This window comes from Eulemur rufifrons, chromosome 10, assembly GCF_041146395.1.
Source record: "Eulemur rufifrons isolate Redbay chromosome 10, OSU_ERuf_1, whole genome shotgun sequence".
NCBI classification, from domain to species: domain Eukaryota; kingdom Metazoa; phylum Chordata; class Mammalia; order Primates; family Lemuridae; genus Eulemur; species Eulemur rufifrons.
Genome location: NC_090992.1, coordinates 25,789,154 through 25,811,522, shown reverse-complemented (window position 1 = coordinate 25,811,522; position 22,369 = coordinate 25,789,154). Strand labels below are relative to the sequence as shown.

Below are 22,369 nucleotides of genomic sequence, written 5' to 3'. Positions count from 1 at the left end.
GAATCAGTCATGACAACATACAGCAGAGAGAACAAAGATGTCTCATCCCCCACACTGACGGATTGATGCAGCTGTACAGAGTGTTCTATCCAGGCCTCCGTGGGCTCATCCGGCCTCAGTGAGAAGGAGGGCCACGCTTTATATCTGTTGCTCTAACAAATGATCCATGAAGGGTGAGGCGAGGCCCATGCAGCAGGTGTTTGTCATCCTTGACACAGTGAGAGGAATACGATAGCAAGGGAATGTACTCGAGGCTCTGGGGCAGGGGGAAGTCCAGGAAGTAGTTCATGGGCTCCAAAAGCTCATGCCGGTGCCATTCATCCAGAGAGCTCGGAACCTACGGGATCTCCAACTGCGGGTCTTGGCCACTGTGGATCGGCAGGGCCTCTCTCTTGGGCTGTCTCAGCTTCCATCCCTACCGCAACCCCCTCGGGATCCCCACCCACGGTTTGCCCTTTGGGAAGAGCCTGTGACGCTTTCAGGAAAGACAGTGCCAGGCTCTGATCAGCAGCAGCCCTTCCCGGATGCCATCCCTGGCTGACCTCATTCCGGAGCCAGGGAGCCTGATGACTTCCCGGCCGCCTCACCCAGGCTGACGCAGCGATACCCAAGCAGCCCCCGGGCGGGACACGTAAGGTGCTCCCTGGACAGCTGGGGATGGGAGTGGGGCAAAGGGCAAGGGTCACATCCACTCCCTAATCCAGACAGGAAAGGGTAGAGGGGAGAGCTGCCGCAGGCATCCTGTTCCCAAGTTATCTCATCCCAGCTGTCCAAGACCCCTCCCATCACCTCAGTCTCCCCTAAGGGCTACAGACAGGGGGCGTGACCACAAGCCAGCCGATGGTTCTGTGTGAGCCAGGTTGTGGCCGCCCAGATTATACCCAGTGAGTGGAAAGTCCCATATAGGAGTCAGGAAAGTTCCAGTGCAGGACCACAAGGTGCAGTTGACCTGGCATCCCTTGAACAAGCCTCTGAGCCAAACAGGACAGAGACCAAGCCCAAGTTTGGTGCACAATAAATAATAATCATAGTGGCTATAGATTGCCGAGCCGTTGCTATGGACGTATGCTAAGCATTTTATTATTCACACCAGCTTCTAGGATCCTACAAATATTATCCCCAACATAGAAACTGGGAAAACTAAGGCTTGGCAAGGTTAATTAATTAGCCCAAGGTCCCAACAATAGTAAGAGTGAGAGTAAGGATTTGGACCTAAGCATTCTGGTTCACCCCAAGTCCCATATCCTTAAGCCTGACTGTATACTGCCTTGGTCACAACAGCCCTGTGGAGGGGATCAGAAAGGTAGCCCCAGTTTACAGATGGCTCAGTGACGGTGACAGCAACTCTCCTCTGAGGCGTGACTGACCACTACCCAGCTGCCTGTGTGACGTCAGAGCCCAGTTCCCGGGAGACAAGGCAGAGGAGGCATTCGGCCCACTTTTCATCCTCAGCTGTCAGTTACTGAGAGCTAACTGAATGCCAGGCACTGTGCTTACAAACGTTATTATTTCATTCCCACATCAATGTAATAAGGTACATACCATCATAGGTCCCATTTTATAAATCCAGAAACTGAGGCTCAGAGAGATCAAATAATAAGCTCTCCTGGGGAGTCTGGGGCCAAAGATTGAAGGTCTGGCCCCCATGGCTTTAGCTAACCTCTGTGCTCTCCGCCTCCACCAGGGAGGTCTAAACTTAGGTGCCAGCGATCTCTAGGATTGGAGGTCCCAGAGCCATCTAATAGAATATTCTACAGTGCATTAGAAATACAGATGTCTGGGCCCAACCCAAAAGACCTGATGCTGCAGGCCTGCGAGTCTGCACCGTGGACAAGTCCTATGGGTAAGTCCCTGCACAGCCACACTCAGGAACTGGGGCCTGGAGCCCACACGCTGCAGCAGGAACTTGCTTTCACAAGCCCCCGAGCAACGCTGTTTCAGGGAGCCGGCAGATGACAGTTTGAGAAACGCAGGCTCAGAAGGACACTGAAGGTCCTTCCATCAACAGGATCCTGTGGCCACTCCCCTCCCTCCCTCGACTGTGGCCCTTGGTAATTCACCCTGTGTCACAGCTGCAGTCCTCCCAGACTGCCTGGGGACGGAGGAGAGGCTGGCACAAGCCCCAGCACTTTACAGTGAACCCCAGCTTTGTTGCTGGAGGAATTTCTAAGAATGTGGTTCCACGGGCCCTCCCCTGCCACCACCCCCTAGCAAGTCCTCTAGCTGCCTTTTCTGGGCACCCACCAGTTGTTTATCCTTCTAGGAGCCTTGGTGGATCTAATTCGCTAAATACTAGCACGGGCAGAGGCAGAACTCAGCAGGAGGCTGGGTGGCCGGGACCTCACATGCTCTTCTCCGCTCTGTTCTCCATCCTATTCCTCATCCTTGAGAGCTGGATACAAACAAAACTGTACCAAGGAACAGGCCAGGCCAGGCAGTGAGCTGGCAATTCATGTTTAACCCCTGAATAACTGACGGACTCACCCAAATGCATCCTTCAAGGAACTAGGCAAGAACTGCTTCCTGGGAACTTGTCCATGCAGAGCTAAACCCAACGGACACATCCTACCTCCACACACCCAGAGCTGCCCTAAGAGGTAACCACCCTGTTACCCGTCTTTCCTGTCCCCTTCCCTTCAATCTGCACCATGGAAAGGGAGCTACAGGGAACTCCAAAGGCAGCAGAGAAGAGAGAAGAGGAGCCCACAGGTGATGGGCTCCCTCTGGGCTGGGGTGGCCGGGCATAGGTAGAGTGCACAGGCTCAGGAACGAGACACACCTGGATTCCAAGTGTGGCTCTGCCATCTGCTAGCTGTGCGGTCAGACACGTGTTAGTACTACTAACACTGCCAATCTCACAGGCTCGCTATGATAACCGACTCAAGTGACAGGCGATGTTTACTAATAACCAAAGCAACATTTGAAAACAACAGCTAACAGTCACTGAGCATGTATCATACACAGAAGGGTGCACCGCATTTTATTCCATAGCCATTCAGCACATCTGCATTGAGAACCTACTGTGTGACAGGAGCTGTTCTAGGCACTGGGGATACAGCATGTTCAAAACAAAGCCCCTGCTATCAAAGAGCTTGCACCCGTCACCTAATGTAAATCCACCAAGGACGTCGATATGGCTGTTTCCATTTTACAGGTAAGAAGACTGAGGCCAGAGAACTGAAGTAGCCTGTCAGGTTTTAAACCAGGATTGTCTGACTCCAGAATTTAAACTTGTCACAGCTTAATGTGCTGCCCTCTGAGGGCTTAACCCGCACAGTGCCTGACACAGAGGTGGCACTGATTATCTGTTCTGCAGAAGGAAGGCAAGATATTCGGAGGGGAAAAGGACATGCCACTTCTTATGGGTTGGCTGCATGTATATGATGAGCCACCTCCTTCTGCCCTCGGCCACCACCTTCCTGAGACTCTGCTCACTCTCTCTGCAGCCCAGGGCTTCCCATACCGAAGGGCCCTTTTGATGGTCTGGTCCACTCTCACTTCACAGGTGGGAGGAAACTCCCCCCGCCCCCCTAGGAACGGAATTTGCCCAAGCTCACCCACTGCGTTACTGTTAGAGCCAGGGGCAGACCCCAGATCTCCTCGTGTCCCGGGGAGGCATCAGCACAGCCAAGGGAAAAACAAGCAAAAAAATTAAATGAGGAAAGGACTGCTATGATATAAGGGTGATCCATCAAATAGATCACCATGGATATTTACTGTATACTTTTGAAAGACTTCTTATACAATTAAACTTGCCAGACGTTTGTATTAATACATAAGATACTATGCAACCATTAAAAGAATGAGTTAGATCTATTTGTACCTAAAACGTAGTGCCAAATTGGAAAAAAATTACAGGACTGTATGGATAGGATAATCTCATTTGGATAAAAAGAAATCTACATATCAGACAATTATGCACACCCCCAGCAGGAATGGGATTGGTTGGCAGGGTGGGACAGGATAAAGAACTTTCACTTTTTTAAGCGTACACATTCCTGTATGATTTTAATGTTTAACACTAAACCTGTATTAGTTACATACAATGATAATTTTTAATAAGAATTTTTTAAAAAATAACTTACCAATCAAGTACCCCTGCTGCTGATAGCGAGCTAGGGACACACACACATGTGTTTTCCAGAATGCACAGGCTTAGAGACACCTTAGCCTGGCACTGTCTAGATTTCTTCACAAATAATCATCACGCCTTACATGTATGGCACGTGTTAGCTTGCAAAGCATTTGTGCATGGCAGAAGTTGTGTACACATTTAGAGGATGGGTCCCTACTCTGAGGCAGGCCTGGGGGTTCTGGACACTGGCAACCCCCCACGAGAGGGCATCCCCATGTCTTTTTATTGGTGTAGTTTATAAGTATCATTAGCTTCTGCTCAATTCTCAAAGGGGTCAAGGGCCCAAATAAGATTGCAAAGCATTTTACTACATATCTATGTTCTTTTTCGCGGGGGGTACTTCTAAAAGGATACACAAGAAACTGATAACGGATGTCCCTGGGAAGGAGAGGAATCTGGGGTGAGAAAGAGAACTTTCTTTCATGGTATACCCTTTTGTACTATTTGAATCTATTCTTACTATGATCATGTATTATTTCTTCAATTAAGTAACCTAAAGAACTGCTTTAGAGAGAAGGGGGCCCAGAAACCATCTAGAAACTCAGGTGAATTCCTCTGTTTTTTGTATCATCAGCCTGATTATTCTACTCGGTGCAAATCCTACCTATTTTCTCCAATCTCAAGGAGCACGTTTCCAGGAGAGAACAATCGCCATGGAGATTTTCCATTGCAGCAGTGCTTTATGAGCCTTGGGAGGCGACTGGAGTTGGGGCGACGTGGGTTTGAACGCCGCGGCTGCTGCAGCTGCTCCTTCTCCAGGGTCCGAGTGGAGCCATCTGGCACGAGTCTCCAGCTCTTAAATCAATCCACCCACAGCCTTGGTTTGTTAAGGTGTGCAGTGAGAGGGCTGGGAAAGTCAGGCGAGTGGCTCTCACCAGAGGAAGCGTGCAAAACAGAAACACATGGACACTCAGCCAGTTCCCCCGCCAGCACCACTGCTGGAATGATTTACGAGAGGCCAAGCCAAGTTCCCACTGCTCCAGACCGAGCAGATGGAGGAAGAGGCAGAGAGAAGCAGGTCACACCTGCATGTTCCCTTTCCTCCTTCTTGGGAAAAACTTTGTTTACTTGCAGACTGCAGGTGGCGGCGGCTGGGCCTGCAAATACCACCATGAGGCCAGTTGGCTTCGCTCAACCGGGTCGCTTTAGTGGGGGGATTTGGGAGCCAGTCTGTTATTGCCTCCCAGCCAAAGCCTGTTTCCTGCCTAATCCCCTCCAGCCGACTCACCATAAAGCCTTCAAATGAAGACGTGGCCCAATTTATAAACAGACACATAGGACCTGCAGCGTGTGGGGTCTTGGATTTGTATAAGAGCCTGGCAAGTCTTAGTTTCACTGTTAAAAGATGATAAGAATCCTGTATGTTTATAAAGTGCTATAGAGTTAAAACAACAATTTCTACCATGCCTAATATCAATGTGCATTTTAGATAAGGAAACTGAGGGCTCCAAAAATTACAATGTCTGTTTTTCTCCACTTATGTAGGGCATGGGCATAAGGTAGGTACCCAATATTAATCTGTCCAATGAAAGAAGCAATCATTGAATGACTGAATCAATCAATAAAGAGACAAAGAATACACAGTAGAGCCACCTCCTACCAGCTCACAAGAGCCAGTTAAGGGCCTATCTTTTCAATTCTGCCTTCCAGAACATCATGATGGTAGCTTGAAATTGGGTGGGAGTATCTTCACCAGCATATTGGCAGATGCTACAAATCAGGGCTTTTGCCTTTTCTTAATAGAGCCAGTTTACCAACACACCGGATATACATAATACAGGCAATCGAAACACAGGCAATTAGAATCCAGGTGTTTTAGATCATCATCCTTTTTCCAACAAAAAAGTATAAGAGGGGAGAGTGGGACGGGTCCAAATAAATAATATTACTTCAGCATCCAAGTGTAGATGCTACTATATACAAGGCACTAGGGCAGGCTGGTGGAAATAGATATTGAAGGTAAAATTCATCTTCTCAAGGAACACGCATTCTCAGGCACAGACTGGAACATGCACACAGATCAGCTGGGGGTCTTGGTAGAGTGCGGACTGGCACCCAGGAGGTCTGGGGGCGGGGCATGAGATGCTGCATTTTGGACAAGCTCCCAGGCAAAGCTGATGCTGCCATCTAAGACCACAGCTAGGGAAGCAGGGGCCTGGGAGGCCGCTGGGTGCTGGCAATGTGGCAGTGCCATTCTGAGGTCAGACAGCTATTAACACTCGGAATCCTCACAACACCAGCCATATGTTCCTTTTATCCACATTTTACAAATGAGACCATCGAGACACCCAGCTGGTAGACTGCTACTAGCTCAAACCCGGGAGTCTGGCTGGAAGAAGGAAGAGTCACTCTAGAACGCGCCATCTGGTTGGAACTTTGCTGTCGATTTCCCGTCTTGACAATTATCCTTGCCGCTCCTTCCTCCCCCCACTCTGTTCACTAACCGTCCATTTCCTATTTCGCCACCTACGAGGACTTCTATCAGAGGAGACTGAGAAGTGTGACTGAATGCTCAAACTCATCAATGTTGAGTATATTAACCATGTGTCTTACTTTGTCTCCGTTGCTTTGACATCTGGGGTCTTGCTGACCCTGCAGGGACTGCCCCTTCCAGGGTTAGCCAGCCCCTAGAGATGGCAGACAGTTTTCCAGCTTCCTTGCCTTTCACGTACAAGCCAGCCAACCCAGAGCCCACACCCCTCCCATCTACTTTATTGGGACCTTAGCCTCTGGGCCATCCTCCCCCACTAATCACCCCAGAACTGGTACAGGACAACTAAGGACAGAAAGCCCTATGCCCCAGAGCATGCTGAAATTATTTAAACTAGCCAATCCTAAACCTGCTTACTCTGCCTCGCCCGCTCCTTCCTGCAGAAACCACAGAAAGGCTCTGGCCCACACTTCTGGCTCCCTCTGCCCCTGACCAGCCCCAGGGCTTCCCCGTGTGCCCCCACTTCTGTGGCATAGCATGCCCCCTCCTCTTTCTGTATGGCCATCTTTTCAATGGCACTTGTCTCTGGATTCATTGGCCTGACCATACCTACATGATAATAAAACCTGTATTTTAAAACATCAAGTTCATCAGGGAAGTTAAACAAATCCTGGTGCATCTGTGGATTATCTAGGATTTCCCTTGCCCCTCCCAGGCCCGGCCCTTCTCAGAGATGGCGCCCACACATTCTCAGCAGACTCCTTCCCAAGGCCCTTGCCTTGGGCTGGCCCTGCTTGTTCCAGGGAGAGTCCCAGGTGCCCCCTGCAGCCGCAGGGTCTCTTACCTAATTCCCCGGCAGGTGCTGAGTGTGACGCTGGACTGCTCTGCCTCCCTCACCGTGCCGTGGTAAAAGCAGTGGTCCTAGCAAGGAGAAAGGAAGTGGTCAGGCCAAAGAACATTGCATGGCAATGCTAACGTCTCGTGGAGGTGACGGATGATTCACAGCTTAGCATATATCTACTCCAACCTTACGGCACCTTACAACCTGCAAAGAGCTTTCCCAGCCACCATTTCATTTGATGCTTATAATAATCCTGGGAGGGGGGCAGGGCAGATGTCATTATCTCCATGGAACAGAGAAGGAAGCTGAGGCTCAGGGGAGCAAGGAGATTTGCCAAAGGTCTCTCTGCTAGTTGGAGAACCCAGGACTTCCGGATCTAGTTCAGAGCACTTTTGATGGCATGATGTTAGCCACAGGAAACAGTGATTTGTGAAACAGCCTGCCTCCCTACCAACGTCACCTTTGTTACCCTCAGTTGTGGGTTGAGTAGTGTCCCCCTAAAATTCACATCCACCAAAACCTCAGAATGTGACTTTAGTTGGAAATAGGGTCTTTGCAGGTGTGATTCAATGATGGGGTCATATTGGATTAGAGCAGGTCCTAAATCCAGTGACTGGTGCCTTCATAAGAAGAGACACAGAGAGACACAGACAATACAGAGAGACACACAGAAAGAGAAGAGGCCATTTGAAGACAGAGGCAGAGACTCAAGTGATGAAACTACAAGCCAAGCAGCACCAAGAATGGCCAGGAGCCGCCAGAAGCTACAAGAGACAAGGAAGGACTCTTCCCTAGAGGCTTTGAATGGAGCACAGCCCTTGCCCACACCTTGATTTTGGACTTCTAGCCTCCAGAACTGTGAGAGAATAAATTTCTATTGTTTTAAACCTCCAAGTTCATGGTGCGCTGTTACAGCAGCCCAAGGAAATGAATACACCCCCATCTCTTCCCCAGCTCACAACGCCTTCCTTCCCCGACTCCCCCAACACCTGGGCCATGCTTGGTTTGGCACCTGCGTCCATGAGGTCTGCTCTGCTCTCTGGTCATTGTGTCACACGGCTGTCTGCTCTTCCCCACCCAGCTGTGGAGCACAAACACGTGCCAGGCCCTGGGGTAGGCCCCAGAGACACAAGAATGAGCAAATAGAGACATAGCTTCGGCCATCATGGTGCCTCAGGTCTTGTGAGACCCAGTCATTAATTAGGAAGCCAAACAAAGATACAATTCCAGGCCAGGCATGCTGGCTCATGCCGATAATCCCAGCATTTGGGGAGGCTGAGACAGGAGGATCACTTGAGGCCAGGAGTTGGAGGTTGCAGTGAGCTATGATGATGCCACTGTACTCCAGCCTGTGCAACAGAGTAAGACCCTATTTCTAAGAAAAGAGAAAAGAAGATGATTAAAAAAGAGGATATAATTATAAACCACAAGGAGTGGCTTGAAATAAATATTTGAGGTGCTGGCAGATGGATAAGTAGGGTAGCCACAGTATTCAGGAGGCAAATACAGCACTGTTGAGTGTGCAAAGTACAAAACCAGACAGATGGGCACAACCAGGACTGTCCCCAACAAACCAAGGGGTAACAAGAAGAGACACATTCCTGTAAGCTTCTTCCCAAATAGGTCAAGAGAGATAAGATGGTCAGAACAGAGAGAAGGTAAAACCCTCAGGGTAGAGCCAGGTTCCAAAGAGATCTTAAGAAGGACGTAAACTCACAGCTACGGACATGGAAGCCTTCTCTTTTCCAACGCCCTGAGGCTGAGCAGGGCCAGTCATAAATGCTCAGGCCTCCACACGAGTGACAGTCCAAGGGGTTCATCTCTAGGACTACGCTGCTTGCAGTGGTTGCTGTCCCCCGGGCTGTGACCCAGCAGACAGCCAACCCATGTGTCTGTGTTCTCCGGCTCCAGCTCCCTCCCAGCTCTAAGCATGGGTACAGCCTAATAATTAAATTGGAGCATCGTGGCACAGCCAGGCCAGATCGAAATCCAAGCCCCCACACCTCCCAGGTACGTAAACAGTTCCACAACCTCTCCCTGACCTTCTGCGTCTCCGGCCTCTGCCTCACTGAGTGGTTGTGAGGATGCTGTACTCAAAGGAGCCAGCAGAGTACCTGGCCCAGAGTGGCAGGCGGTAAACATTAGTGACCACAGTATCATTAAATCCGCCCTCATCAAAGGCACATGTGGCCTCGAGAGACCCGGAAACCCACCAAGGGGCTGAATCCTGGCCTCCACCGTGCCAGTTCTATGTCCTATCCGGCCGAGCCAAGCAGCCAGATCAGAGGATACAGGCCAGGCTGACACTCGACTTGGGCTCATTCTCCGGACCACAGGTGTCCTTTAATCTGTGATAATCTACCGGCCAGCAATGTGGCTCCTTCCCCTTCCAGCCTGTGCAGTCAGGAGGGACAGGGGCCAACCCTACCTTTGCATCAAAGTTTCCTGGACTTTGGACAAGTCCAGTCCCACCCTTCAGAGGGGCACAAAGGAAAGCCCCTGTGCTGGGAGCAGAGGACACCCCCAGCACCTAGGAAACAAGGCGACACAGGCAAAACCCTCCTTCCACTCCTTCCAGCCCAGAGTCCATCTGCTTTCAATTGCCCGCCTGTCACGTGGCTCCTCTCCCTACCCCCGGGCTCTGGGATTCAGACGCTGACCATAAAGCACTCAAGTCCCAAACCTGGTCCTCAGAACTCAACAGCGGGGCCACGAACCCCACAGCACAGAGTCATTCACGGGGACAAGGGCGCCCGGCCAGCACGGGGCTCACAGACGCTGGAATGACAGAGTCAAGGAATTCAGAAACTGCATGTCGGCTACAGTTTCAAAATGCTGGTACCATCACTAATAAAGAGAACTCGGGTCCCGGGAAGGCTGCGAAAAATCCCTGCACCTCCTCCTACCTTTGGATTAAAGCTAACAGTGTTTGTGGCCGGGGTATTCTCTGCAATAGCCTAACAACTGATTCTGTAACATGCCTTACCACCCACAGAGGGTCTTCCTAGACATCATCCCCTGTGATCATGACGCCTGCCACTTGCTGTTGCCACCGCTAAGACCTAACATCTGTCCAGCTCTTACCACTGGATGGACAACATAGGCAGACTCTTTTTTCCTTCAGCTCTGACCAGTCTTACGAGATAGATATTATGTTCATGCTTTCAAAGGGGGAAACGGAAGGTGCCACAGCAAAGTGGAGACCGGAAGCCAGCAGCCTGGCCCCCTGCCCCATCCTCTGCCTCTCCCAGCAGTGGCAAAGGGAGGACTTGATTCGTCAGAGCTCCGTCATCCCTCTGCTTCCCGAGCAACAAAGGAGACAAGTTCTAGTCTGAGCCTTGCCCCTTACTAGTTATCCGAACTTAGGCAAGTTACTTTTCCTCTTCTCTCAATTTCTTCATCTGTAAAATGTAGGGTTGGAAGAGAGGTTTATGAATTCCCAGAAAAGCCAGTGATTCCTCTTACCCTCCTATAGCTCTGCGAGTCAGATATCAGCACATCCACTTTATACTTGAGGAAACTCAACGCTAGCGTGGGCAAAAGGGTGGTTTAAGTTCACAGAGCTGGTTAAAGCCAAGACTACAAGCCTGGCTTCAGACCCCAAACCCTGTAACTCGTTCCACGGGAACACGTTCACAGACCCGGCCCCCAGTGACCTGCCCTAGATCAGGGCTGGAGCCTGAAGGCCTCCCTGATGAGTCTTGATAAGGTTCCCAGAACTCCAGCTACCCCAGGCCAAGCTTGGCAGCAGCGTGCAGCCCTCAACACTTGGGTCAAGTGCAGCTGAATGGCTTATTCCATTCCCATTTCTCTTTGAGATCCCAGCTTCCAAATTGAGCACCGACTGAGAACCCCACGGGCCTGGGTGGGGGCTTTGCAAGAGCGCAGTCGCAGGGGGAGTCAGAAAACAGTGAGTGTCCCATGGTGCAGTCAACAAGACCTTCAGAAAGGAGGGGGATGAGGGATGCGGGGAAGTTCCCTTCCACTCGTCTGTTTCTGAAAGGCCCTTCAACATCTCTGCCTAACGCACGAGCTGAGAGCACAAAGAACAAGTCACAGATCAGTCATGAAGTCACTGCATTCCGTGGCTTCTCCGCCTGATGGGGCCACCCCGAGGGGGCTTTCATAGCAGGAAGCATGAGCTCATGGCAAATTGTGGACTGAGACCCATTCTCGAGCTGAGGGTACAGAAGTGGCAGGAGCCAAACTCAGAGGAAGGTGTTTCTGCGAGGTTGCAATGGCTAGAGGCTTTCTAGGTAAGCCCGAACCACCCCCCCACCCACACCCCCCACCCCTGGAGGCAGAGAACAGAGCTCTCAAGAGGAGAGGACAAGTTTTGACCAAGGGGCACTGAGGAGTGTGGAGTCACAGCTGGGCAGCCTCCCTGGAGATGAGGAGACACGGAGAAGATGCAGCCCGACAGCTCACGCAGGCACTGGCCACACCAACTCCCTGCCCAGCCAGGAGGGCCTTGGTGCAGAAGGTGACACCGCTCTTCACACCCAGCCTGGAACCCAGCCCCTGAGCTGCCTGGTTACTGGGCTCTAGATCTTTCAGATCTATCGAACCTTAACCGTCCCGTGTCGCTTTCACCACCCAGGGGTAAGCTGATGACCTATCTGAGCTGTTAATGACAGTGGCTGGCGTTGTCTTGTCAGACACCTGCTCTCCGGCAGGGATATCGTGAAGAATGGGCCGTGTGGGATCTCGGGTTTCCTGGGAAGCTGCTGCGGGAGCCTGAGGCCGAGGGGCCTCTCCTGCTGTCCTCCACACACCTCCCAGGCCACGTGCCTCTTCTCTTCCCCTTCACCCCTTCTCAGCAGCGCAGGCTCTGAGAAAGGGGACTTGAATCCAGGGTTCCCCAGCTTGGCCACTGTGGCACCTGGAGCAGGATAATTCTCTGTTGTGGAGGGTCTGTCCTGTGCACTGTAGAATTTTGGCAGCATCCCTGGCTTCTTGCCACTAAATGCCAGTAGCTTCCCCTCAGCCCAGTTATGACAATCAAAACTGTCTCCAAACATTGCCAAGTGTCCTCTGGGGTAGGGTGTGGGGAGCATAGCTTCTAGATGACAACCACTGCTCTGGGCCTACAAATTCCAACAGGCACCCGTAGGAAGAGCTAGCAAACCCCGAAATGGGTGTGATTCACTGCCCTAAACATCCACCGGTGAGGTGTGATACAGCAAACTCATATGTATCCATCTGAAAGACCATTTTCCAAATGACAAATCTTTGACTTTGTGCAAACATCCCCACTCAAAAACAACTTTCAGGGAAAAAATGTCCAGTCTAAAGATATCAGCAAAATAAGAAAACCTTCATAACTTAAAAATCACATCAAAAAGGCAGATGACAAAATTTGTATGCACAATGGTTATAAGTCTATGGACCTTATACTTCCATTTAAAAAGGGGGAGGGTGGCTGATCAAATATCTAGTTGGGTGAGGTGACAAGATTATGAGTAAATAATTTCTTTAACTTAGAGTTTTATTAATGTGTGGGTTCTTAACATGAAGCAAAGAAAACGTATGCTTCACGATGACACACACCAATTTTAATCAGATGTAATTACCCTAAAAGATTCTATTTGTTTGTTTAGCCATTTTAGCTAGCAAAGGAGAGGGAGCACTTATGCAACAAAAAATACACACTTTGCTTCTCCTGTTTGCTCCCTTGGTCTTCGGACAGGAGAAATAATCCTCGAGAGGAGGAACCACCTCCATCCAGACTCTCCTCGGTCCGCAGGAGTGGTCCCGGGAGAGGACAGTGGCGGGAGAGACATCTGCTGACCTGAACTCACCTCTGATTTCAGCGTGGTGGTTTGAGGGTTACCACTTGGAGTATAGTGGGTTTCCGTGTAGGCTGGAGCGAAAAGGTGCCTGCAAACAATAAAAATAGACATTTGTATCTTTAGTTAATGGGCTCCATCCTTCTGGTAACAGCAGCAGGTGATTTTAACTGAACAAGGCAAGGCCATCCCAAGCATCTGCGTGTAAAAGAAATGACACAGACACAAGGGGCTAAGGAACAAAAAGGAAATCTAGAGGAAGTCTGTTTTTAATTTTATATTTACTGGGATCATTACTTCAACTATTAATAGATGGAGCTGATAGCAACTAAAACAATGATCGTAATGTTTTTCTGGGTTTGGGGAAAATACACATGCAAACACATGCAAAATTTTCCAGGGTCTACAGATTCTCATTGATTGGTTTTTCCAGCACTGCATTCACTAATTTTTAGTATCAGCAGACCAATTTGTCTCTAAGAGAATCCCTCTTTCTTGATGGATATTTTGGTGAGATTGTCAATCATGGTGTCCTTCCTGGCGCTGGCCAAGGGGTGGCCTTTGTTCCAAGCTAAGCCAATGGAGTGATGTCACAAGGTCTGAACAGCCGGAAACGACACATCTGTTCCTCTGTCCCTGCTACGTGGGTTCCAAGAGCCGCCTTTGCCTGTCCGTTCTGAGACCTAGTGGTTCAGAATTTCCTGAGACCTGGTAGTTCTGTATGTTACCCTTCCAATAAATTCATCATTTTCTTTTCTAAACTTGGACATTGCTTTATGTCTTGTCACAGACCCCTTGAAGTAGAGGTTAAGAATCCCTCATCAAAGTCCAGGCGACACCACGCAAGGTTCCTAGAATTTCTCTCTAAAAGTTAAAAGAAAAGTAAAAGAGCCAAATGGATGTTTCAACTAGTTCAGCCACATGAAAAGCAGATTTGATCTACAGAAACTCAAGATCAGGGTACAAAAAGGTTTATAATGAAAAAGCACCATTAGAAATTGGAGTCTGGCAAAAAAAAAAAAAAAAAGAATGATGTGGATCTATATGTGCTAATATGGAAAGATGTCTAAAATGGAGTTAGATAGGAACAGTAAATTTCAGAAAAGTAGGTATCTTAAAAGTCTATTTTAGTGAAAAACCAATAATTGTACACACTAGTGCATGCACTGAAAACAAGTGGGGACACAAATGCCTGTTGCTGCTGATTATGTCAGGGGACTGCAGATGATATTCACCATGTAAGTTACACATTTCTGAAACTGGATGACTTTCAAGTCCATTATCAGATACGTATTTTGAAAACTGAAAGCCTAATTTAAAATTGCCTTTAAAAAGAAGAAAATGTAGGCTGAGGCCAGCACAGAAAGCCAAAGAAATCTGTAGGGACAACTGGTTTTGAAAGAAGTGGCATTTCCCAGCAAGAGAGAGTCGTCACAGAGGGTCTCTAGCGTCACCCTAGAGTCACTTCCAGCTGTATGTTCTAGAACTCCTGAATCTCCGATGTCCCTCCTCCCCCAGCATGTAGTCAGAAGGTTAAGTGCCACGAGAATGATCTCTTGTATTATGTCAACGCCTTCAACATGCAGCCCTGGAAAAGCAGAAAAGAAAACCAACAGGGAAATGTGAAAATAAAGCAAAGCTTGCATAGAAAGCTCTTGTTCACATGGAAACTTTGAGTCAGCAGCTAACTTGCCAGAATCTGTCTCTCTCTCTCCTTAGCTGGTCATAGCTGTGAGATCACTGGCCAAGGGTTCAAGGGAAGAGTGTGTGGGAGATAAACTGTAAGCCCCATGGCGGCAGAGGCCAAGCAGTTTTGCTCACTGGTATATATCAGTGCTTACCATTTGTTCGATGAAAGGATTGCTTAACTAATGAATGAATGAATGAATGAATGGGTAGTTCAGTGACTGGGAGCTTAGAACAAGGTCTGGAGTCTGGAAGACTGAGGTTTTGATTCCAGCTCTGACATTTCCTCTCTCTGTAGCCAGGAGCAAGTTACTTTACCTCTCCAAACCTTTGTTTCCTCTGGCACAAAAAAATGAGGATAATATACCCACTGACTTAATGGGGCTGTCACGAGAATCAAATGACATAATAATGCTCGCAAGAGGCTTAACACCACGCCTGGCACAGAGCTCTCAGTACAAGTTAGTGATTATCATCACCGCTTTCAACGGGGATTATGATGAAAGAACCCAGAAAAACTCATGGAATTTCTCTAGTTTTCTCTAACTCTCCCCAGCCATTAACTGTCCAGGACATCACTTGAGAGAGGCGGTAAAAAGCAATTTGCTCGTTCCTGCTAGCCCATTTCCTGCTCTGCCTTCCCAGGCTGCAAAATGCCCGGCTGGTCAGGGGTTCAGAGTTTAATGGTCCCTCCCAGGTGCCCGGGGAGGGGCGGGATGTGAATTTTCTCTCAGGAAATGCACTCCTGGTAAATACATTCTCAGCCTCTTCTGAGTCTTAGCAGGGGGAAAAAAATCATTCACCCAGTGCCGCTAAGGTGCTGCAAAGCCAGATCCCAACTGAGCCTCAGAGGTGTCCCCATCCCTGCCAGTCCTCAGCCACAGGTCCTCCGAAGATAAGAATTTTTCTGCAGCTTCTTAGTCTGAGGATCTGCCCCACCCCCCATGATAGGACTCTCGGAGCCTCAGCACTGAGAGGGACCCTAGAAATTACACAGCCAAACCCACTAGACCGTGGGTGGGGACCGCGGTTGTTTTTCAAGCCCTCTCCCCAGCTGCCGGCACCTGGCAGGCAGCACATGTGTATTCTGTGAAAAAGCGAATGAGCGGATAGATGCACGGACGAATGAATGAACCTCCTACCCAGCGCAGGAATCTGCCAGGCAGCCTCTCAACACTGGACACCTCCAGGGACGGGGAGCTCCTGAGACCGCCCACTCCATTCCTGACCATACAGTGGTTAAAGTTCTTACATTGAATTAAAAACCACCTCTCTGTCCCTGGCACCCACGGCCTGCATTCTGGCTTTTGAATCCACACAGAATAATCTGCTTCCTCTTCCACCTGCCCACCCTTTCCGAACCAACAGCATCAGCATCACCTAGAAACTACTTAAAAACGCAACCCATTGGGCCCCACCCTAGACTTGCTTAATCAGATAGAAACTCTGAAGTTGGGGCCCCCACCTGTTCTAACCACTCTCCAACTGCCTCAAGCTAGGCCATGCATGCCCACCTGCCCAGGTGCTGCTGTCCCCTCAGAGAGGAGGCCACACGGCCAACCGGCCCCCAGCTGTCTCTTCTCAACCACATCTTGTTCTCATCTCCTCCCCGACAAGGGGCTGGCTCAGCACATCGGCAGGAAGCCGTCTCTCACCACGGGATTGCATTCGGATTTTCAGGAAATGAGTTGCGAGTGATGCATCCAGGAAGAGAGAAGGACTATCCAAGATTTCCCATCCTGCCCCCTCCTTTTTCTAGCTTTGACAGCAAAGCAATTTCTGTTGTAACCTACCGCCTTCCACCCTGTCCGCTGTGCTCAGGAGCCCACAGGCAGGCAGGGAGCAGCAGGACGCTCTCAGAAGCATTGTGACAGTGGCAGCCAGCACTGCACTGCTGACGTTGGGCAAAACACAGGTCGCTCAGACCCCAAAGTTCCTGAGCAAAACCTGCATCTTCAGAGTCCCACCTAAGAAAATGAGCTGCCCCTAAAGACTGGACACAAAACATCAGGTCACACTCTCCAGGGAAGAAGAACAGAAGCCTGTTTGCACAAGCAGCCAGGCCCCCACAGCACCCTGCATTCCGAAAACAGCTCTGACCCATCTTTCTAAGGCTGGGAGCCTTCAAACCCAGGACAACTCCTTTAAGCACTATTATATCTATCCTCAGACAGATTTCAAACGCCTCTCTTAAACTCCCTCTCCAGAGGGAAGAGCAGCAAGGCTAATGTACATTTGCAAAACATCTTCTGGGAGCTCAACCCTTCTTCCTCCTGCTTCAGATAAGCAAAACCACAAAGACAAAGTGACAACAATTTCCAAACTACCTTGAAAAACAACCTACACAGACAGGTCAGCATAAGCAAGCCTCATGCCACTCATTTCAGTGGCTATTCTTACTGACGCCTCCTTTCCCGGGTCTTGCTGCATCTAGTTCTTCCAAGAGTACCTGGGCATTTACACCCTGATGATGCTTGGGGGGGGTGGGTAACAGCCTTGCTGCTCTTTTTTTATTTCACTTGGAGGGTCTTCACCCTGCCTGTGTTAGTGATAACGTCACTCTTAATGTCATCATAGGGGACTTAGCCCAGTAACTGCACAACACCCAGAAAATCTATGAAAAAATATAAAATCCCAGGCCCCCATCCCACCCAACTAAGAAGTACATTCTCCAGGGAAGAACTAAAAAAAAAAAAAAAAAAAATCTGTATTTTTAATAGTTTTTCCAGGTGATACTTTTTCAGTCTCTGGGAATTTCTACATTTGATCAATTTTAACATTTTATATTCTTTTTCCCATTTCTAGCCCTCTAATCACCCTCCAAATATCTTGATACCAGCACAGCATAGAGGGAAAGTCTGGGCTCAGAATACTTTGGTTTGAGTACCAGCTGCACCAGGCAACTGTCCTTCCAAACCCTGGAAATAAGGCAAAAGATGACTGTGGTTCCTTTCAATGTCACACAAAAGCACTGTCAGGCCTTAGACTCAAAGAGGCCTGTCTAGGGTTCTCCGGACTCCAAGGGAAGAATGCAGCTTTGAAAGACTTACTACTTACAATTAATTAGGGCACTCTTGTACCACTCAGTAAAATCAGATGTTAACTTGTAAACACTGAATAAGATACAAGAGAAATGCAAATACTTCCATGTAGCAGAAAGGATAACCCCAAAGGCTTTGGTTTTATTGCCTCTAGGATATCACCGAGTTTTGTATGTAATTTAGCAATCTTATCTCAGCATTCCTTCTTTCACTGTTAAATACACACACACCCTTAGTTTCCCTTATCCAATTTTAAACCAGTTTTACCATCTTGCTGGTTCCCCCATTAAGTAGGTAAATAAACCTTCCGTAAGAGCTAACAATGTATTTGTACAGAATTGTTTTCACTTGAGCCACCTAAACCCCTTCCATTTCCTAGACTACAAAACAGGCAAGAGTAATAATTACCACCTCATGGGAATGTTGAGAGGCTCAAATAAGAAAATACATTGAAATCCTAGCTCTGACAACTTACAAGTTGTGTGACTTTGGGCAAGTCAGTACCCTCCCTCTCTGTACCCGGGTTTTCTCCTCTATAAAATGGAGAGAATGATAGAATCGACTTCGTGGGACTGCTATGTGATGTTAGTGGCACATCAAGTAAGACTGTGTAACTCTTTGTTAGACAAAATGAACATATGTGGAAGAATTCTTTGTAAAGTAGAAAGTGGGCTCTACAAATGTCATTGTCATTTTCTCTAGCACTAGCTATGAACACATGTGGCAAAATCTTGATAATTGTCAAATATAGATAATGGGTTCATAATACTAGTCTCTCTTTTCTTGGGTATGTTTGTACATTTTGATATTAATATATTTTTAACTAGCTAAGTGATATGGTGCACATCACAAACTACTCAGCCTGTTTCTTTTTCTATCAAATGGAAATGGTGAGGCCCAGGACAAGCAGGCACTTGGAAGTGTCTTTGAAAAGAAGAGAGTGCTATTTTAATGTAATGGCCTATGCCAGTCCATATTTGGGTCAAAAAAACCAAAATTCAGCAAGTATTGGGTTTTTTTTTTCCTTTTGTTTTGGAAGATGGTGAAAGAAAAGGGGAGGAAAGACAGCTAGAGCTGTTTCAGGACACAGATTTCCAAATCAGTGCTCATTCCACCTCTGACTCCAAAGGAATGGAAACAAACCAACATGCCAAAGCCATGGCCCCAAAGCCAAATAAGGGATTGATCGGTCCAGGGGCCCACAAGCATTGCTTTTCCAGGGAAAAAAGACAAGGCCAAGGAAGGGGAAACTTTAAAGGTTATTCCTATAATAAAGGACTCCTACCCCAAGAACTCACTTACACAAACATAATTGTTGCTGGAGGACCAACTTTGGAAGCAACACTATGAAAGCAAGATGGCGCCATCCACAAGTCTGGCAAAAAGCCAAAGCTACTGGGTATGTTTTCTTTAACCTCCTATTAAGGAAGTTTCCAAACAATGCATTAAATCAACACTCCTTTTCATCAACTGCTTCCCATGACGTCTTCTCTCAGTGCCCACAAGACCTGGCACCCTTCCGACCAGCTCCTCGTCCTGTGTCTTGCTTTTATATCATATACCAAAGGATGTTTGGATAAGCACCATTTACTCCTTTGGCCATTAGGGTCTTTATTTAATCTTCTTCGTGCCTCCCTCTTCGCTGCCTCTATACTATGAGGATGAGTGACCTCTCTGTACAAATAGGGCAGACTTCCTGGGCTCAGGTAGCTTAACTGGCAGGGCCCTGAAAGGATCACCCTGTGACTTCCCCAAGAATTGCTCACAGGTTTGCTCCACAGCATCCTGAATAGCCCATTATGGGTGTTTATTGGAACTGGACAAGAACAGTTCAGAGAAATGGGGAGCTATTGTTTAGTATTTCTGAGAAACATTTTACAGCAAAAATATCGCCTGACAACAGCCTCTTTAGCAACCCCCGGTTTTTGGTAAATAACCAGTGTTCATCAGATTAGCTGATACCACAGATAACCTGAAGGGAAGGGCCAAGGGCTAGGGGTAGGAGGAAACAGCCACATTACAAAATAAACTGTGTGGATGAGACACCGGAGAAGGGAAGAAAAGGGTCCTCTGAGATCACCGGACCTGTGAGACTATGCTTAGAAAGAAGGGTATAGGTGGACCAGCCCCTGAAACACAAACAACCAACCAACCATAAAACAGGTGGGTGAAGAGCACAGACCAACCTGCTAAATGTAGGTGCTCAGTCCCTTTTAGCCTCTGATTAAATAAATATCCCAGGAACTTTTATAAATTGTGCTTAATGTTTCCTGGCATCCTAAAGCACAGATCAATTCAAAGCACAAGTCAAGAATGTCAGAACTCGGATCACAGTGGACACCTGTTGTCCCAGCCTGCCCAGCATCCCTGCCACCTTCTTGGGATGACAGTGGAGTGATGTGCATGTAAAGAAATACTTTCCGCTCGTTGCATTGCTGACCCGGGCACCTGGAGTCAGTCAAGGTCCCTGCCCTTAGCTGGCCAAATGACTGGCATGACAAGCTTGGACAGTCAGACCTCATCTTGGCATTTCTAGATGAGTGACACCAGTGTGGAAACTGCTGGGGCTGTTACCCCTGTAGTAGCACCTGAAGGGACTGTCTATTAATTCCTAGGTCCCAATCTTTTAAAACCCTAATTCTTCAATTTTTTCCTCATTCTATGTGCTGCCTCATATCCTTTCCAAATTTTTTTTTTTTTTTTTTTTTTTGCGGTGAGGCAGGGGTTAGTGTGTAAATTGCAGAGCCCACTACAACTAAGCAATCTTTATATACCACCTTCTCTGCCCAACGTGGCCTCTCACTTGGACAGATGAAGAATTTGAAAGAGAGTAAAAGCAACCTAGCCAGCATCACATAGTTATATTTTCTTTCTAAACCTATCATCTCAGTAACTAGTGAAAGCTAAATGTCAGCAGTAGATAATCCAAGAGTTGGGCCAGCCAGACACTCCCAGAAGGCAGAAAGGAAGGATGTTCATGCAATCTCATCAATAATTGCTTATTAAGCAGCATAATACGGTACAAACTGCAGGGCACATGGCACCGGGAAGCTGGCACGCCTCATGTGCAGGGATGGGGATACAGCAGCCAACGAGGTGGGCCTGGGTTTCCTGCCCTCCTCCTGGCACCTGCAGCTCCCACCATGAAGGTTAGAGGAGGTCATCCGTGACAGCACTTGGCAAACACCAACAGGCCACACAGAGGGCAGGTGTCACTGCCTGGTCCCCAGAAGGCAAGCCACTGTTTCACAGTTCATCTTCCTTCCTTCCTTCCTTCCTAGAACAGCTGCAAACCAGAGTGGTAACCAATTCCCAGTTTCCCCTACCAAGCTGCCCATGCAGGTATAGAGGAGAGGCTTGCATGTGCACACGTGTGTGTGTGTGTGTGTGTGTGTGTGTGTGTTGAGGGCAGAGAGCAAGGCCAGCCTGGGGATTGAGAACTAAAGACACTCACTCAACATTGCTACCTCCTTTTCCATGGTCATGTTCCTATCGCCACATACCTGACAGGTCAGTGTGGCGTTTGGATTCTTATCCAAGCCCCAAGTCCGGCATCAGCGAGTTGGGAGATAAAGAGCTTCTAGGACACAAGGAGCCTGACATCCGCCTCCCAACACTTAGATCACCCCTTTCTGTAGCACTCCAGCTTCCCTCCAGAGGAATCCCTTTCCATGACTCGCCCTTCCCCAGAAGGGGGGCCTCGGGGAAAGAAACCAGGCTTGGTATAAAGCAGCCATTATAGCCCCTTGGCCCATCTGGACCTCTCTCCGGGGAGACTGATGCAAGAGCAGAATGTGGACGCTGCCAGTTTTCTGCAAACCCAAAACCTCAGGGGGAAGGAGGAGAAAAGGGGGATACATGGGAGCTATGGAAGAAGCTGGAAAAGAGCTGTAAGTGTAGAAGTCATAAAGACCCCATTTCTCCTTCCACTGGCCCGGCTCCACCCACTCAATGATACCATTGTTCTCAACAAGAGCCAGTTTGAGAATCCCAGAGAGGCCTTAGCTTCTGGAATGGGCAGAGGTCTCACCAGTTCCAAGGAGATCAAGCGCTTGGAATGTTAGATAAGGAAGGAAGACAGAGATAACAGGGGAGGACAGATTTTGCTTCTGCTAGACCTGCCAGGCTTATGGAAACAGTACAGGAGGACAGGACACTGCTTTTTACATTAGATTTTATCAGCGGATCCCCTGCAAAGTTGGTGCTTTCATCTAATGAGAAAACTAAGGATCTGAAAACAGCAGTGGCTTATCCGAGGTCCCAAAGGACAAACCCAAGGACTGGCACCACCACTGCTACGGTTTGAAGGTGTTCCCCAAGAAGAATGTGTTGAAAACTTAATCCCCAGTGCAACAGTGTGGGGGGTAGGGCCTGATGGGAGGTGTTTGGGTTTTGAGGGCTCTACACTCATGAATGGACTTAACGCTGATAATAAAAAGGCTTGAA

The 22,369-nt window shown here is 48.5% G+C and overlaps 1 protein-coding gene across 1 annotated transcript in view; it reads right to left on the bottom strand.

Moving 5' to 3' along the window:
* ADAM19 (ADAM metallopeptidase domain 19) overlaps positions 1-22,369 on the bottom strand; it is a 79,789-nt gene that overhangs the window by 34,342 nt on the left and 23,078 nt on the right. The window contains exons 4-5 of the mRNA XM_069484308.1: positions 13,209-13,287; positions 7,411-7,487 (exon numbers count right to left, since the gene is read on the bottom strand). Of these exons, the coding sequence (XP_069340409.1) occupies positions 7,411-7,487; positions 13,209-13,287 (156 nt within the window). The remainder of the gene's footprint in view (positions 1-7,410; positions 7,488-13,208; positions 13,288-22,369) is intronic.